At 55.7% G+C, this 17,642-nt stretch overlaps 8 protein-coding genes across 8 annotated transcripts; 5 read left to right on the forward strand and 3 right to left on the reverse strand.

Moving 5' to 3' along the window:
• Positions 1-1,602: 1,602 nt before the first annotated feature.
• Positions 1,603-2,839, forward strand: J4E79_002312 (uncharacterized protein; the record flags this gene model as incomplete). The annotated part of the gene is made up of 2 exons (XM_049351212.1): positions 1,603-1,860; positions 1,910-2,839. 2 exons carry the CDS (start codon positions 1,603-1,605, stop codon positions 2,837-2,839), a joined length of 1,188 nt encoding a protein of 395 aa, XP_049213850.1.
• A 1,714-nt stretch (positions 2,840-4,553) lies between these two features.
• SEC31 (protein transport protein S31) lies at positions 4,554-8,655 on the reverse strand (the record flags this gene model as incomplete). The annotated part of the gene is made up of 5 exons (XM_049351213.1): positions 4,554-4,667; positions 4,780-5,078; positions 5,135-8,220; positions 8,273-8,392; positions 8,447-8,655. 5 exons carry the CDS (start codon positions 8,653-8,655, stop codon positions 4,554-4,556), a joined length of 3,828 nt encoding a protein of 1,275 aa, XP_049213851.1.
• Positions 8,656-8,989: 334 nt separating this feature from the next.
• J4E79_002314 (uncharacterized protein) lies at positions 8,990-9,511 on the forward strand (the record flags this gene model as incomplete). The annotated part of the gene is made up of 2 exons (XM_049351214.1): positions 8,990-9,319; positions 9,374-9,511. The coding sequence occupies 2 exons, from the start codon at positions 8,990-8,992 to the stop codon at positions 9,509-9,511; spliced, it is 468 nt and encodes a 155-aa protein (XP_049213852.1).
• A 381-nt stretch (positions 9,512-9,892) lies between these two features.
• On the reverse strand, positions 9,893-10,481 carry J4E79_002315 (uncharacterized protein; the record flags this gene model as incomplete). Its single annotated transcript, XM_049351215.1, has 5 exons — positions 9,893-9,983; positions 10,056-10,068; positions 10,130-10,192; positions 10,254-10,269; positions 10,323-10,481. The coding sequence occupies 5 exons, from the start codon at positions 10,479-10,481 to the stop codon at positions 9,893-9,895; spliced, it is 342 nt and encodes a 113-aa protein (XP_049213853.1).
• A 294-nt stretch (positions 10,482-10,775) lies between these two features.
• COX13 (Cytochrome c oxidase subunit 6A, mitochondrial) lies at positions 10,776-11,352 on the forward strand (the record flags this gene model as incomplete). Its single annotated transcript, XM_049351216.1, has 4 exons — positions 10,776-10,842; positions 11,010-11,122; positions 11,178-11,241; positions 11,318-11,352. The coding sequence occupies 4 exons, from the start codon at positions 10,776-10,778 to the stop codon at positions 11,350-11,352; spliced, it is 279 nt and encodes a 92-aa protein (XP_049213854.1).
• A 676-nt stretch (positions 11,353-12,028) lies between these two features.
• J4E79_002317 (uncharacterized protein) lies at positions 12,029-12,556 on the reverse strand (the record flags this gene model as incomplete). The annotated part of the gene is made up of 1 exon (XM_049351217.1): positions 12,029-12,556. The coding sequence occupies one exon, from the start codon at positions 12,554-12,556 to the stop codon at positions 12,029-12,031; it is 528 nt and encodes a 175-aa protein (XP_049213855.1).
• Positions 12,557-13,331: 775 nt separating this feature from the next.
• Positions 13,332-15,815, forward strand: J4E79_002318 (uncharacterized protein; the record flags this gene model as incomplete). The annotated part of the gene is made up of 1 exon (XM_049351218.1): positions 13,332-15,815. The coding sequence occupies one exon, from the start codon at positions 13,332-13,334 to the stop codon at positions 15,813-15,815; it is 2,484 nt and encodes an 827-aa protein (XP_049213856.1).
• Positions 15,816-16,098: 283 nt separating this feature from the next.
• J4E79_002319 (uncharacterized protein) lies at positions 16,099-17,432 on the forward strand (the record flags this gene model as incomplete). Its single annotated transcript, XM_049351219.1, has 2 exons — positions 16,099-16,182; positions 16,236-17,432. 2 exons carry the CDS (start codon positions 16,099-16,101, stop codon positions 17,430-17,432), a joined length of 1,281 nt encoding a protein of 426 aa, XP_049213857.1.
• Between the last annotated feature and the right edge of the window lie 210 nt (positions 17,433-17,642).

Consider the following 17,642-nt stretch of genomic DNA (forward strand, 5'->3'; position numbering starts at 1 on the left):
ATGGCTTTTGTGTTGCTAGACAAGGTTTCATTCTCAGACAGGTCGCTAGCCGTCCGTACCTGGGGAAGCAGTTCACCGTCCATGCGCCTGCGCAAATGTGCACACGCGGGGTAGTATGGGGATACGAGCCAGACCTCGTTTGCCCACTTGGTACGTCTCTCACGAATTCGTCGTGTCAGTCTGCCCTCCTTTATCCGCAGAAGACCCGCGTATGGTCTCCTGATTCCAGGCCTTGCTATCGCACCGAACAGGACGGAGAGCCTCACGGATGCCGGCAAGAGGCTTAGCTTCTGCCAGGCTAGACAAAATGATAGGACAGTTGCGGCTTCTCACATTCACTCTCAAGCTCCGGGCAATGTCCGACAATCATCCCACTATGATGCATCAAACGTTCAATGCCTGAGGGTCGGAGTTTGTCCGACACGTACGAGTAGAGCAGCTACGCCATGCTGTGGGACATGTCTCGAAGCGAGCGGGCCATGGCTACTCTTTAAAATCCTCATCTCCGCCCTAGCCAATTCTTCCGGCGCCAGGTAGAGTTGTACAAGATCTCCAGGGCTCGCTTCCGGGACCCTCAAATCTACGATGCCCGGCCCGACAGCAGACGTTTCAAAGACTCTGGCCAGGCCGAGGCAGTCTGTATGGAGAAATGCTTCCGTGTTTACATCTCGAAGATCGTCATTTCGCCGGCACTTGGTAGGGAACGACAGAAACGAGGGCGCCCGCAAGCGCTGGATCTTGAACAACCGGCGGCTGCGGTTGGAACAGCGACTAGGGCTCCTCGGACCTCTATTTATGGTCTCCACTTGAACCCTGCGCTAGCAACCAGCACCGTCGATAGGACCCGCTGGGTCTTGGGTATTAGCGTCGATATCGTCTGAACGCATCCGGCTCTTGCACACGCGGACACTGCGCTTTGAAGCGACGCAGAAGAGCGGTCTGATGGTTGCGGTTCGACACAATACTGCGTGCAGATCCGCTAGATACATGTCTAGCACGTGAATTGACTATTGGCTGTGGTGGAGAGCGCTTGACAGAGTTTCGGCTCACTAGCTGGAAGCGCCTTAGCTTGCACAGGTAATTTCGACTTCCCACGACGCCATGGAGCTCTCGTGGAGACGAACCTGTGGCCGTCGATGGCGCAATTCAAGTGCACAATCGGAAGTGGGGAGCGAAGGGAGAACTTCCCGAGTATCCCGCCTGCTCGAGAGTCGCGGTCTTTGAGAGATGTTGATGTCAGAGACCGATATCTGGAAGCTTCGCGGCGCAGCGGATGCAGTTAGAGCGTGCCAAGATTTCAGTGAAAGCAGATGTCGTACAGTAACTCCATGTTGCTAGGAGTTGAATGCAGTCTGAGATGCCAAGTGCTACAACTCGCTTCACGATGCATGAGATGCAATGCTCCACGTTCACGATGCTCGCGTGTGAAGTGTCGAAGCTTCTTCCTGGGCAAGGCTGGAGCTCCAAGCTTGGCTCAGCGGTCCATGCATAACCTGATCCCCGCAAACATCAACCCCACAAACCGTCTGACAGCTATGCACGTCATGTCCTACCTCTGAATGCAACCCTGAGTCGCCTACTACATCCACGCAGACTATCGCCATGACCTCAAAGTTCTTCTGCCTCCGTTCAGCGCGTCTCGCTGCGCGTTACCCGTGCCCGCGACGAACATTTGCTTCAGCCGCCTCTAGCCGCGCAGACCACGTTCGCATTGTGGAAGTTGGGCCACGCGATGGGTTGCAGAACGAGAAGCAGACAATACCGCTGGCGACCAAGATAGAGCTGATTGAGAGGCTGGCCAAGACGGGTCTGACTACCATCGAGGCAGGCTCTTTCGTCTCGCCCAAATGGGTGCCACAGGTGAGCCACGACTGTTGAAGCTGAGGACATGCGCTGACCACCAAGACAGATGGCCAATTCGGCTGAGATTCTCGAACACGTCCTCTCTCGAACGCCCCAATCACCGCATCCGATCATATACCAATGGCTCCTCCCGAACGTCAAGGGCTTCGACAACTTCCTCTCCATGTGGCAGTCCAAGTCGCAGCCAGACCAGGACGCATACCCAACACCTCCACCATCTCCCGGCACCGACAACGGACCAGCCCTAAACACCTCCTCCTCAGACCCCAACGCCATGCCCTCCGCCTCCTCCGGCGCTGAAGCCATGAACGCGAGCCGCGACGCCCAAGCCCCCATCCACGAACTCTCCATCTTCACCGCAGCGACCGAATCCTTCACACAAAAGAACACAAATTGCTCCATTGCCGAGTCGCTACAACGCTTCGAGCCCATCATGTCAAAGGCAAAGGAGATGGACCTCAAAGTACGGGCCTACATTTCCGTCGCCCTCGGCTGTCCCTACGAAGGCCCGGATGTTGACCCACACAAGGTCGCAGAGCTAGCAGTGAGCTTACTGGAGATGGGCGCAGACGAGATATCAGTTGCAGACACCACGGGCATGGGCACCGCACCGAAGACCCTCGAGCTACTCAAGACGTTGAACGCCGCTGGTGTGAATAAGGATGACCTAGCACTCCACTTCCACGACACATATGGTCAGGCGCTCGTCAACTCCGTCGTTGCTCTCGAACACGGTATTCGTACGTTTGATGCGGCGGTGGGTGGGCTAGGTGGCTGTCCATTCAGTCCTGGTGCGACGGGGAATGTTGCGACGGAGGACTTGGTGCATTGCTTCCACAGTTTGGGTGCGAAGACTGGAGTTGATCTCGAGGGGCTGGCAGAGGTGGGCGAGTGGATATCGAAGGAGTTGGGTCGGGGCAACGATAGTAGGGCGGGCAAGGCGACGTTATCGAGGCTGAGAAAGGCGAGGGCGTAAAGGGGTTGGAATGAGAGTTTCGTGTTCAAGTCGGACTCCTGATTGAGGATGCTTGATCATCTTGATGCAGATTCACGATAGTGGGCCTGCACAGTCATTACGAGGAGGCTTGTCTGAAGTCTCTGGCGCTTCGGGGAAGCCCCCTCGCAATGACTGTGTAGGCTCACTATCATGAGTCTGCATCTGCTTTCTGATTTCCGTTCGAAGCGGAGAAGACTCTTAAAGCGTCAAGATTAGGTTAATGAATCAACGTTTCACATTGATCGCCTGCATATTCAAGTGCCGAGTGCAAATCGTGCTGGATTAGATTTAGTAGAAGTTATTATTGTCTTGACATGTCCATGATATCCACTTCATCGAGATGTAACTACCCAGAATTCCAATGTCAGTGCTAGACCGTCTGAAGTGTTCCTAAGACGCTCCTTCCCTACATACACCGCGCTACTAATAGCCACCAGACGTTAGAGTCGTACTCTTCTGCCCATACGGAAAGCTTTGCATCCCAAGCAAGTACCAGGCAATCGAGCTGTCACCGAGGGCCTTTTCCCTCTCTCCCCTCCATGATACAGAACCCACGCCTTTATTACATTAATATTCACACCTTTCTCGGTAGATCTCTTCTGCCTTCTGATTCCATACCACAAACCAAGACACTGCAACACCCAAAGTATCAGAGCATCCTTCGCATCAACATGACCATCACCTCCCTCTGCATGCTCACTACCACAGCCCCTCCCACCGTCCACGTACTGATACAGTCCTCTACATTGCAGCATCTCCACCCTCACCCCCTACCACTTCACCACAGCCCCTCATACCCTCTTCCACACCTTCCTCTTCCACTCCCTCCCTCCCCTAATCCCCTAATCCCCTTTATCCCCTTTACCCCCTCAACCACCCCGGCATCCCCTTTCCATTAATCCACATCAGCAACACCATGTGCATGAAGAACAGGACGCATACTGCTATCCACAGCCATATGAAGCTTTTAAAAACCATTGTCGTCTTCGCAGGCGTTGTAGATAGGGTACGATATGTAGATATGTCGTTCGACTGCGGAGAAAGATGGCTCCACGCGCGTGTTCGTTTTCGTGGACGCTTTTCCAAAGTTTTCTTGTGTGGTGGTGTGGTGTTTATGTGGTGCTGATGTGGTTTACGGTGTGCCTTGGTTAGAGGTTGATGGCGTTCAGACTTGTAGGTGATTGTTTGTGCAGTTGCTGTTGAGAGACGTAGGTGGGTTGAAGCACAAGAGTGTTGCAGCGGGATTACAATCTTGTCAGGTTTCTAAAGAACGAATTCACATACTTTGGTTCAAAGTTTGGCATATTTTCACTCTGTACCAAGCGTTACAATTGACATATGATTGGGTCCGTATGGCCTTGTTCACTCCGGCACATAATTTGAGATTGATAGCGTATCCGACTTTGGTGGTGTTGTCTTTGTGCAAACTTTGGAACGGAGCAGCTACATGAGACGTACTTTACAGGAAAACATATATCGCGTAAGCAAAGAAGGCATATCCATTATGCATCTACACCCAACACGCATCACTCATCCACAAACTACGCCTCATCACCATGACCATAGCCATCACGCGCCCATACACACAAATCATGCAGCTATCTTCATTCTCTAAGCAATGCATAGCGCTAAAGACATTCCTTCGAAACTATCTCTATTCCAACTAATCTCCATCTACCCCCCTTCCAACCCTTTACTTATACACCTTGTACACGTAGACCTTGTCCACGTAGACATACCCATCATCAGCACCACCGACCAGCGCAGCCGCAGTCGCAGTCGCAGTAGCCTTCGTAGCACCAGCTCCCTAAGCAGTCGACTTGCTAAACTGAATCAACCGCTTAACACCAACCTACACAACCAAGAATTAGCACTCCATCCTCATCAAATCACATAGTACAAATCTCATATAAACTTACCATCCAATTACTCCCCTCATCCGTCTTATTCGTCATGAGATCCGAGAAAATCGCAACCGCAGCATCATACTGCTTAGCCTGAATCTGGGCCGCGAGTTCATTCATCTGCTGGATAGTATCAGGCTTGAGCAGGTCCTCGTTGTTGAGATGGTCAAAGAGGATATTGAGCCGCTTCTCCGTGTCGGCAACGTGCTGTTTGTATTGGGCTGGTGCCTTGGCTTTGACGCGTTGGAGGTCTGCGTCGAGGATCTCGTAGATGGGGCGCGAGGCGTCGGGGATGTGGGATCGGTCGCCGGGAGCTAGGTTGCGGGGTTAGATTGAGATGATTCTTGTGTGTGGTTTGGGGAGCACTTACGGTACTTGGGCGCTGCTTGCGCTGCCGCTTGCGATTGTCCGGTGCCAGGTCGGGAATCGGGCCTTGGTGGTCCGCCCTGAGGACCGCCTGGAGGACCGCCTGGAGGAGGTCCTGCACGCGGAGGTCCTTGAGGCGGGCCCCTTGGTGGCGGCGCTGCAGCTGCAGGTTGCATCTGCTGCACAGGCGACGGTGCATATGCTGATCCTACAGGTGTGAACTGGCCAGGAGGAGGCGCAATGTTCCGTGGCGGTGGCATTCCGCCCATTGGTCCAGGGGGAGCCGATGGTTGTGAACCTGGAGCAGGAGCGTAGCGGTTCGATGGCGGAGCGGCAGCAGTCGGTGGTTGGTATGGCGATGCTCCACGCTGTACTGGTGCCTGCTGTGGAGGTGCGAAGCCAGCAGGCGGAGCGGCATAGTTGTTTGACGCTGGCGCTGGTGCGTATGGGTTCGGAGCACCAGTTGGGGGTCCAGACGGAGGAGAAGTCATCCGGGGAGGACCTTGAGGAGGACCCTTTGGAGGAGGTGGAGGTGTCGACCTTGCTCCTGGGGAGAATGGACCTTGAGGTGGGCCTGCGAGGGGCTGCTGTTGGTTCGGGAACGGAGAAGCTACAGTGTTCATAGGAGTGCCGCGACGCGAAGCTGGCTTGGGGGGACCGAAGTCTGGTGTGTCGTTCCAGGCAGGAATGCTGCCCCTGTTGGCTGCTGGCACGATTGATGGCGAGTTTGAGAAGTTGCGTGGCGGAGGTGCGATTCCTTGTTGGGGCGCTGCGTTGTAACCATAGCCCTGAGGCTGAGATGGCTGGTAACCGACCGGTGTGTACGAGTTGCCGGGTGCTGCTGTTGGTGTGAATGTTGACGGTCCAGTGGGCTGGGCTTGCGAGGATAGGGGGTTGACTGGGGCATAAGGTGACGCTCTTGGTTGCGTTTGCATAGGGTTGACCGGAGCGTAGGGCGTCTGCTGGGGCGGTGCCGGTGTTGCTTGTGCAGGCTGTCCATACGACGGGACCACAACTTGACGACGACCAGCAGTGGTTGATTGGGCTTGCTTTTGTGCTGCCGCTGGCTGAGCTGCAACCTTCCTTGTGGCTTGCTTGACCCGGTTCCTGGCAACATCTGCAGCTGGGTACTTTTGAGGCAGGAGATCCAGATACTTCTCCGCAATTGCGAGCTGACCGTGGGCAGATGCGATGTCAGCGTATTCAACGTACTTTGCGTACAAAGGCTCGAGTTTCCAGTCGTCCTCCTTTTGCTGTTCGGCATCCTTGAAGTTGGTGACCTTTCGGAATACAGTGACCTTCTCAATGAACTCCTGTAGTGATCGTGCGTGGATAGAGAAACTGTTGTCGCCGTCGGTCTGCTCGATGCCTGCCTTTTCACTCTCCTGAAGCTCCTGTGCCCAGTTGACAACGACCTTCTCAAGCTTGGAACCAGCCAAGTAACAGAAAGACGCATCTTTTCGGTACGTTCCTTCCTCCTCAGAGATGGCTTCTTCGAGACGGTCTCCGAGAGCCTCACAAAGGTCGGGGAAGTCGGCCTGGTCGGCAAATGTGCAGATCGTGGCCATGACTTCCTTCCAGTCCTTGAGGTCAGCGTTGTATACGAAGTCCCATAGGTTCTTTCCGACCACTGACGCAAGCAAGCGCAGGTAGTTGGGTGCGTCGGACTGTCTCTTGAAGTATGCAGCCTGTGCCTTGGCGATGCACTTCTCTCCACCGCAGATGGCAATCATGAAAGCATCTGACAGTCGGTTCTCCTTTAGGCACACGTCCAACGCCGCGTTGAAGTCACCAAGCATGAGGTTGCGGGTGATCTTGGTGTCAGCTTCCGACTCGGAACCAGTGTAGATCTGGAAGGGATTGTTGGTCTTCGCGCCCTTGGAAGCCGCGAGATCGGACAGGAAGTTGCCCTCGTCTGTCGCATTGTCGAAGAACGAGGACCCCTCATCCGCATCGCCGTTTGTCTTCTCCTCCTTCTTCTCTTCTTCTGGCTCTTCATCCTTGTCGGAGAAGCCCAGGTACTCGACAAGCTTGCTTCGCGGGTTCTCCGACGTGAGAGTCTCAATTACGGTCCAGTCGGCCTTCTCTTCCTCATTGGCTGCCTTAGCAATCTTCGACTCGCAGATTGCGGTAATGTCGCCCTTATCTAGAGCCTTGTCGAACTCTTCGCTTGCCGCGCTGACGTCCGAGTCTACAGCAAATGTGGAGATAGAAATCTTGGATTTGTTATCGACGATGCCGAATCGCACCAGCTTTCCACCAAAGCCAAAAGCCACACCTGCTCTCCTCTTCAGCCACTTCGGGGGTGTCTTCAGAGAGAAAGATGCGCCCTGGGGTTCTGCGTGGGTCTGAGCGAAGAAATCCTCGCCTGCAGGCGCCTCCGTCGCGGCCTTGTTCTGGTCCGCGCCAGCCCCAGTGTTTTGTAGTGTTTGAACTGCGATCTTGCCGTCGAAGGATGCGGTCGCGAGGAGGTTCGGGTTCGAAGGGTTGAATCTGGTCTGGAAGGTCCAGTTTGTCACGACTGGGAATTCGCCCAATTGCTCGCCGGTGTGCGGGTTCCACGCAATCGTCCTGTTGTCCTTGCCGCAAGACAACAAAAGGTCGCTGTCTTGCACACACCACGAAAGCGACAGCACGCCCTGGTCGTGTGCTTGAAGTGTCTTCTCGGGCGCATTGGTGTTGCGTAGGTCCCACACCAGCACGAGCGGGTTCTGGTCGGTCGGTATAGCGGTGACTAGTCTCGTGGGCACATTGGGGTCCCAGGAAACCGCGCTGACTGTTTTCCGTCCATAGTGGTTTAATGTGAGGTTCTCCTTCTTGAGCTTGACGTCCCAGACGGTGACGAAGCCGCCGCTGCTACCGGTGGCCAGGATATGCGCAACCTTCTTATTCCAGTCCAGTGTAGTGTATTCGTCGGGGTTCGCTCCAGCCTTGCCGAGGCGGAAGGACTTGGAGTCGTCGGCGAGGTCGTGGACGTAGAGCTCGCCCTTGGCACCGGCCGAGGCGAGGATGTTGGATCGGAAGGGGTTGAACTGTATCGCCTGGATGGGGCCGGTGTGCTTGTCGATCTGGTCAATTTCCGCATCGTCGCTGCATAACGTCAGCACTCTGTGGTTGCATGCAGCTGTCCATGCGCTCTGACCCTTCGCCTGCCTGCAGCTTCTCTGCGTCCCATAGCACGAGTGCCCCGCTGTCGAGTGCGCCCGCTATTATGCCCCGCGGGTACTGTTCGCTGGGTTGACTCCACGCAATGTCGTTGAACCTGGCATGCCGTTTAGTTCTTTGGTCCCAATGGCTTAGGAATATCCTCTAGTACCTCGACTCTACGCTCACAGTAGCAACGGGCTTGAGTTCGACGCCCTGCTCACTGTCGTCCAACTTGAGCTCCCAGAGCTCTAATTGTGTTTCATTCGAAAAGTCGGCATCCACAGCCCCAGCCTTGGTTCCAGTAGCAATCAGGGGCTGCGTCGGGCCTGGCGACCAGGCGAAACAGGCGGTCCGGGGGATCTCTCGTAGGCGGACCATGACGGTGTTTGGCGGTGATGGCGCCGCGGTGTCAGATTAGCGAATTGGGGAATACGGCACGAACAAAATGATGGACAAGGGAGCGGGTTTTGTAGAGGGCGACGGGAGGGTTATGTGGTGTTAAAGAGCGTCCGCAATGTGTCTTGAGCGCGGACTAGGTGTTGAGGCAACGACGTGCTTCACCATGGACCATCCACCTGTCCTTCCCTGGTCCATGGCGGGCGCGCCAGCCAAGGTGGGTCCCGCTAACCACGTGATATCGAATTTCAGCGCGCAGTCAAGAGAACACGACTATCCTACCACCGAAGCCGCAAATCGCATTACACAGGCAACCATGTCGAATTTATCAGACACGTCACGACTAAAGGCCACCGTGTTCGTCGGCGGCCTCGACCAGGCAGTCACCCAGCAGACGCTTTTCCACGCCTTCCTGCCATTCGGCGATATTGTCGAAGTCAACTTGCCCAAACCGGAGAACCAGAGCCAGGGCGATCAACACCGGGGGTTCGGCTATGTTGAGTTTGAGACTGCAACCGACGCAACCGACGCCATCGACAACATGGACCGGAGCGAGCTATACGGTTCTGTCATCAAGGTAGCAGCAGCCAAGCCACAGAAAGACGCGAATGAAGGGTTAGGCAGCAAGACCGCCATCTGGGAGCAGGTACGTTTCTTTTGTTCTGAAAAATTACACGTCTGATATGCTAACAAAATGCAGGAGGGCTGGTTGGCCAAGCATGCCGTGAGTGAGGAGGATCGCAAAGCAAGTGAGCAGATTCAAGAGGAGGCGAACGGGCCCATGGACCCTATGCAGGGCCTGGAGGGTCTTGACGAGGCTGGACCGAAGCCAGTGTAATCTCTTTGGTTCTTTGGTCTCATAGCACGGCGTTTGCAGGCGTTTGGGAAACATTTGATACCAAGTGCTGTCTCGTGCATATCAGGTTACGAGCCGCATATCACCATTATAGTTCAAGAAGCGCGACATAAATCACTGGTGCTCTGCTTCGTACATCGCCATGTCAGCTGCAATATCAAAGGCACGATTCAAGATGTCTCGTGTTTATCAGATTCAAATTCAAACCCACGACACAACACAAAGGGATCTCATGCTTGATTATCGAACGTGACTCGGACTCTATCCCGTATGCTGTACCTATACACAATGGCTGCTGGAGCCCTTCCAAGCCCGCCGATTCCATCCTTCTCGTATCCGGTTCCTTCCTTCTCAGCCAGACATCTAGTCCTGCTTGCCCTGTCGCTTGAGACGGAGCGTCTTGTCGACCCAGAGTTTCCGGGTGATGGAGAAGAAGGCCATGCCGACGGCGATGCTGTAGATGTATTAGACTACGTGTTATGAGGGTGTATGTGAGGGTATATGCGGGCGCAATGGAGGGGCTTACGCGAGGACGACGACTAGAGTTTGGGTTAGCAAGAGTCAGAGATGGGGATGAGGGAAAGGGAGGGCTAGACGTACTCAGAGGCCAGATCTCAGTGGGAATGTTCTTGAGCTGGCGGATGCGCTGGGATACGGTGTGGGCTACATGGTCAATCGTCAATTCATGTTCGATGGCATAAAGTGGACGCTGTGATTGGCTTACCGCCGTGCTCCTCCTTCTGCAGTATAGTCAGCATCAAGTTCCCAGAAGATGGAAGGCGGCGAGGCATACGGGGACGGGGTTGCGCAGGCCCATTGTCTGCCTCATCATGAGCTGGGGGCTCTGGCGCATGGCCATCATGCGCGTAGGTTGCATGGCCGCCATGCGTGTCGGCTGCATGGCCAACATACGAGTTGGCTGCATGGAGAGGGCGCGGGTGGCTTTGAACATGGTGGCGGTATTGCTGGCTTCGCAATTGGGGTGGAGGATTGTTCGTAGACGTTGTCGTGGGGGATCGAAGGTCGTCTTCGCGGGCTTTCGTCACAGTGAGGCACGCAGATGCTGAGAGAGCTCGCGGGCCCTGTCGCCCGGAAAACGCCGAGCGAATTGTGTGTGGACAATGCGTTTCGGGTCGAACCATCGCAACCTCACAACTTCACTTCCGTCACCACTTCGACTGCACACGCCCGCCTGCCATTGCCGCCACGCCCACGCCCGAACCACGCCCAATCCCCCATCGCAATCATGTCTGACAACGAGAACGGCGAGAACGGCGACGAGCTCGTAACCAAGCCCTTCAAGTTTGTCACTGGTGAGCTTTTCCCGCACCTCCGCATGTCGAGCTTCAATCGCTAATCTGCCGCCGCACAGCTGGTACGCCTTCCCCGGACTTGCTCTGCGCCCTGCACCGCCTGCCAAAATGACGCCTGGAGCTTGAGATGGGCCGTATTGGGTGCTAACATGCTTCGGCGCATATAGGCTTCGATGCCCGCTTCCCCAACCAGAACCAGACCAAGCACTGCTGGCAAAACTACGTCGACTACCACAAGTGCATCATCGCCAAGGGCGAGGACTTTGCCCCCTGCCGCCAGGTGCGCACTCCGGAAACGTCGCATTGAAGATGGGCATGCATACTGATGGATATAGTTCATGTTGGCCTACAAGTCCCTGTGCCCCAGCGGCTGGACATCGCGATGGGACGACCAGCGTGGTGAGTATCTGATTCCGAAAGATCTATCTGCATGCGCAACGGACTTTGAAAGAGCTATAGCTAACACATGATATAGAGGCTGGCAACTTCCCCGTAAAGCTCGACCAGTAGAAAGCTCGCGACAACACCCAGCATGCGACAGTGTCTTAGAGCAGGACAGGATCGGATCAGAGTGGCATTTGCAACTTAGAGCCCTGTATCATAGCGATCGATATCAGCAATGCGACTCTGGTCTATCTACTTTGCCACCCCACTGCACCGCTACCTCGTGATGTCATGACCCCCTTCGCGTGACACCATTGGTCTTCCCGTCGTTTGTCTAGCATTGTAGTCCTGCATGTCTCCTGCGTATCGCAGAAACCGTCGTACGGAGTATGCGGACCTGATGTTTCAGAACTCGCCATATAAACTTCATCACATGCATATGCACGCCGATCGAACCAAGTCTCCTAGTGTCATACATTATCATTCAGAGTGTGCTCGATATACGAGATATGTAGTGAGTGTAGCCAATTTGCAGTAAAGTTGGGACTTTCTATCCTGTACAGAGAAAAGGGGATGATGGTGAATCGCCGCTTGTGTGCATAAAACAACGCTAAGGTGACAAAGGGACCAAAGGGACCAAGAAGGAACAAAGTGACCGCCCAGTTGCGCCGCAAGGCCAGACCGCTAAATGCATGCAAGACCTGCTCTGCTATAAACAATCGTGAAGAACTCAGGCGCATCAAGCCGAGTAGATAAGGCTGTGTGTTAGATTTGGGGTATATCGAGCGATGGGGAAAGAGGACTAGTTCGCGGTCGGATATGCGTTCACTGCGAAATTGCCGAGATACTTCGGTCCTCTACATGCCCGCAGTGAGCATGTGGGCAGAGGGATCCAGGACTGATACGGCTCCGTGCCCAGCATAATCTCATGGCCCTCACATTGGAATCGTTTAAGAGCCCAATTCGGATCGTCAGTCCGTAGGTCCTGCTCCTCCTCTTCCTCTTCCTCCTCGGCGATAGCGTCGTCGCCATGAGCACTATCCTTGCGCCAGTGTTTTCCCTGATCCAGGACCTCACCGATACTAGATAGCGAATCCGGCGTTGCCGCAGCTGGCTGGTAGCTAGCATCGTAGACTTGGCGAGTATTTGGGTCCATGAGGCAATCGAAGCCAGTCTGTAGCGCACGGTACTTCTTCGCGTCGTTGGCAAAGTACACACCTCGCAGACGGCGATACGCAGCCCTAATCTCGTCGGTGGTGGCCTTGGGAGTGAGTTCGAGGATAGCGTAGTGATCGACAACATCGGAGGGGTCGTTCGTCGGCGAGGCCATGGCTGGACCTTTGAGAGTATAGCATCCCTCTGAGACGTATATCGAGGACCTTTTCGTGTGCTGCACCATTGGAGAGTTGTCTGCTACACTAATGGGCCGCGGGCGTTGGATAGCTTCAGACTGGTTGCGCCCGTGGTTGTTGAAGCGTTTGCGCGGAGAGGGCGATCGCAGTGGGCTGAAATTTATCTTGCACATTTGCTCGGAGGGAGGTTGAAAGCTGGGAGTCGGAGACATTGTGGTGTATGTGTGGGTGGTCATTATGTACTAGCAATAGCAAGGTGGGTGCGTGCGTCGTGTGGTAATGATAGAGGATGTGCTATGTGGAGTGGGGTGGGCGCTGTTCAAAGTAGAGATGCTGTTGTTGTGTGAAGACACAGTGTGGGAAAACATTGAATGATCAGGACATGTCCTAGACCACATGGACAGGGCAGCATGGTGGCTGCGCACAATGCAGGGGATAGGTGCAATCACAGGGGGGCACAGCAAGTGGAGCTCTAGGCCGAATCGCGAAATGAAGATGTTGTGAATGGAGTAATTAATCAAACAACGGGCTAGGGGGGTCGGCGCGATGAAACAGAATGCAGCAGACCAATGCCAAAGGGTCCAGCGCGGCACTGGTAGGCTGTCAGTGCTTCGGCGTAACACGTGCGGACGTGACGAATGACTCCGCGCTAGTAGGCCCGTTGGTGTGGAGATCTCGCTAAGATTTCAGTCGCCGCGACCGTTGGCCCAGTGAGCTTGAGATAGCATAGCATAAGCTGATAGACGTCCCACCATGGCCGATAGCTCGAGGAAGAGAAAGCAGCCTGCCCACACGGGCCCTGGCAATCCTGTTAAACGCACCAGATTCCAGCAACGACCCCAGTACGTCATCCCCGCGGTTTCGACTAGCAACGCGTACCCCAATGGCGAGATCAACGTCAGGAACTTTCTCAAGTCGCACGAGAATGAAATCAGGTCGCTCGAGGGCGCCATGAAGGCGGCCAAGAAAGGGCTCTCGCGACGGGCTTTCCAGGATGTGCCACGGGAGTTGAGGAGGAGGACCGCAAGTCACAATCCGCAGCGCGTGCCAAAGAGATTGCGGGTCAGGGCGCGGCAAGAAGCTAAAGAAGACAACACGCCCATTGCCAGAGGTACTAGTGGGAGCGGTATTGGGAAGGGCAAGAAGAAGTTCCTGAGGAAGGAGGGGAGGGAGCAGAGCAGGCAGAAGGCGAAGAAGAGGAAGGATGGCAGTGGGAAAGACGACGACGGAGACGCGAAGATGGAGGATGCGCCGAGGCAAGTCACGAAGCCCTCACCACCGAAGCGGAAGCGCAAGTTCCCGCCCTTGGCCACACCCGCTACCCCTCCATCGCGATTCCGCAGACGCCAGCGAGACAAGACCTGGCTTCCTACGCACCTGTGGCATACCAAGCGCGCAAAGATGACGGATCCGAAAGAGCCTCTCTGGCGGTTTGCGATACCGTTGCAGCCAGCGGTCAAGGCATACCGTCTCACACACAGAGCTGCAACCCAGCGGGGAGCTGTCGCGTGGGATATGAGCTACATGTCGACCCTCAGCCTGGAGGGTCCTGAAGCCAGTATAACGGGGCTACTCAAGGGTCTTCACTTCTCTGCAGAGGACACAGATGATCCATGGCAGAACAGAGGCAGGGCTAAGAAGTGGCGGAATGGCACTAGGACCTGGGAAGGCTGGATATACGAAAGAGAATCGAAGCCGTTGGTGAAGATCGCTCGGGTGACTGTCATCTGGTGTGCACCGCATGCGGACGGCAAAAAGACGAAAGCCTTCATTCGGGTGCATCCGGGCGCTTTCTTGCAGCTCTGGGAGGAAGTTGTTCGGACTGCTAAAGTACAGAAGCCTGCTGTTACCGTGCGAGATCTCCGCTTCGAAATTGGGTCTATTGAGATTGTAGGTCCGGCTGCTGCGGAGGCTCTCTGCTCTGTTCTTGCCCCGGTGGCTTCTCCTGAGGCTGGCTCTGATACTCCCCAGTCACTATGGCCGACTTTGGCCTCTGTGACGGACGCTGCATCGTTACCAGCCGGTGCGCAGTTGTCGTTTGATATTTCAGATCCCCGGCTTCGCGATCCTCCTCGCACTTCGCCGATAGCACACGATCAGCAGTCGCTGACTGCCTTGACGGGAACTCTGGCAACCTGGTCAGTCGAAAATACTCTGACTCCAGCCTCAATCTTCGACACCAACAGCCGACTAGCCGCACAGCGAACCATGCCCTCTCAAAAATCAATTAATCGCCGGAAGGGCGCATGCACACTAGGTGAAGATCCTGAGGCCCGATCCACGGACCCACGCATTCCAACACTTGTATTCGTGTCACGAGAAAGCAAGTCCTGGACCATTCTCCTTCCCTGGAAATGCGTGATGCCTGTATGGCGACAGATTATGCGCTATCCGGTTTCCACAGGCGGCAACCCCCGATTCGGCGGCTTGAAAGAGAGACGTCAGGTGGACTTTGAGCGCTCGAAGCCGCACTTCCCGTACGACCATCCTGGTACAGAGGCTGGTTGGGTCTGGGAAGAGCGTGAGCGTGAAGTGAGGAAGCACGAGTGGACTAAGCGTCCGAAGGGGAAGAGGATTGAATGGTCGACTATTGAGCTTGGTAAGGGTAGGAAGGGCGAGATTGGAGATCCGTGGTCTTGCGACTGGAAGAGGTTGATTGCAGATGTGTCTTCACGTCAAGAATCTCGAACTCCTGTCAGACAGCTCTCGTTCAGAGAGGCTGTTGGCTTGATTGACGGCACGGCTTCGTCGAGCGGCTCGTTGTTGCCATCAGATGTATTCACGGTCAAGATCACGATGGTCCAACGAGGCACCCCTACAGACTGCGCTCGCATCTACCGTCTGCCTAGCGACCCACAACTCCGTGGGCAATGGCTAGCCCAGCTGCCACAACCCGGCACGAAGCGTACGTCGACGAAGCAACAGAGTCGAGGTGTCGTTAAGCAGCCAGACCATATCCAGCGCAGGGATCTTGCAAGGAGTCTCCTAGACAACGGCCCACCGAGCGCTGGCGAGGAGAATTACCCTCTAGTGCCTGACGAAGTGGATCTAATCGGCTTCGTCACAACGGGCAACTACAACCTCGCAGAGGGCATGCCGACAGCGGTTGCGAATCTGGTAATGCACAAGGTGGTCGCCCCTGGGTCTGACTCGGGCGTGCCAAAATCGGATCGCGTGTGCATTGTGCGACAGGCGGGAAGTACCATCGGCAGGCTGGCGCGATGGGAGGTAGTCTAGGTAGCCAAGATAGGCGTGGATAGATGCTCTGAATGATACCCATTGCTTGTTGCATTGTTGCAGTCACATGCATCAGTGGAGACGCGCAGCTCCACCGCAGATTCTTGGGTGAACACGCAGTTCTCGGTGTGTGGGTGGGCGTGTGGGGTAGGCCAACTCTGGCTGCATGCGCTAAATCGGAGCCGGAGCAGGGATGCGCGATATGTCCCGTCGTGGCCGCTAACGTCTCAGCAACCATTTCTCCACGCCCTGAACACCATAGTCCACCACGCCCAGCTGCGTCATGTCTGAGGACCGCCCGGCAGACGACCAGGCCGAGGGCGTCGACGCTGCCGTCGGCCTGCCCTCGGACGCGCTGGCAGAATTGGTACGCCTGTCCGCCGCAAACCGCCTCCTCGGCTACTAACAATCGTGTCGCAGACTACCAACATCCTCGACGACTTGCTGAGCAACATCGTCTTCACCACGGCCCTGTCGTGCCACCGCTCCGAGAAGCTGCTCCGCATGCAGTCGGCGGCCACCCAGGCCGAATCCATCGCCCTCGCCAACCTCGAGCCCCAGTCGCAGAAGCAAAACACGACGGGCGCCACGTCGATACCCATCGCTGAGACATCCGCCGCCAAGTACGAGAACGGACGCGTCTTCCTCAAGGGCAACCCGCTCAAGACGACGCCCGAGATCATATGTCCCCACTGCAAGCTGCCCCGGCTGATGCACCCCATCATGGGCAAGGGCATGCAGAACCCAGACCTGACCAAAGAGTACTGCATGCTGTATCCGTGGGTCCAGCGATCCGGCCACGACGTCTACGGCAACCCGTTCCCCACCGACATGGCTAAGAGCAAGAAGGAACGCGAGCTCATCAAGCAGCAGCAGAAGAACGCCGAAAAGGAGAGCGTGGGCACCCCCGGCTCCCAAGACACCGACATGGCCGGCGGCGACACCAAGGAAATCAAACTCAACACCGGCGGCAAGCCCGCCTCGTACATTCCCTGGCACACCTGCCCCAACTGCAAGCGCAGCTTACTCATAACGCGATTCGCCCAACACCTCGAAAAGTGCCTCGGCATCAGCGGCCGCCAGTCCTCGCGCAACGCCATGGCTAAACTCACTGGTCAAAACGGCACAGGCTCAGGCGTCGGCAACACGCCGCTCGGAAGCCGCATGGGCACGCCTGCGCCTGGCTCCCAAGACCCCTCCGAGAAGACCAAAACAAGCAGTAAATCAAAGGGCATCTCGCCCGTCAAACGCCTCGCCGCCACCGACGACGCAGACGACTTCGACGCTGACGATACCCCCGAGCGCCGCAAGATGAAGAAGAAGAGCTCGTACATTAAGAAAGCGGACCGCGATAAACCGTCTAATGGGAGCGGTGGCAGCAACGGCACACTGAAAGTCAAGTTAAAAACAGGAAGACCGGATATAGGTGATCGGAAACATAGTGAGAGTAGTGAGAGGGGCGAAGGGAAAAGGGATAGAGATGTCGATGATGTCGGCGGCGATTCACCCAAGAAGAAGAAGATCAAGCTCAGTCTGGGTGGTGGCGGCGCGAAGGAGAGGAGTAGGGCGAGTGCGAGTGTGGAGCCGGGGGGTAGTGTGGCGAGTCCTGGAGAGTAGTGTTCCGAGGGAGAAGAGGAAGAGGAAGAGCAGCGTGTGGCTTGTCCACCACGAGAGTAGAATTCCTCTAAAGACGCTGAGGTGGTTACGGATGAAGATGTGGATGGGGATGGGGGGACGGATAGAGATGCGGAGGGAGATACAGATGAAGATTTGGACGGGGAGTTGGAGCCGCAATAAAGACAAGGGCTGGGAGTGCGTGTGTAAAGA

Source organism: Alternaria viburni (genome assembly GCF_023758015.1).
Source record: "Alternaria viburni strain BMP 2772 chromosome Unknown scaffold_4, whole genome shotgun sequence".
Taxonomy (NCBI): domain Eukaryota; kingdom Fungi; phylum Ascomycota; class Dothideomycetes; order Pleosporales; family Pleosporaceae; genus Alternaria; species Alternaria viburni.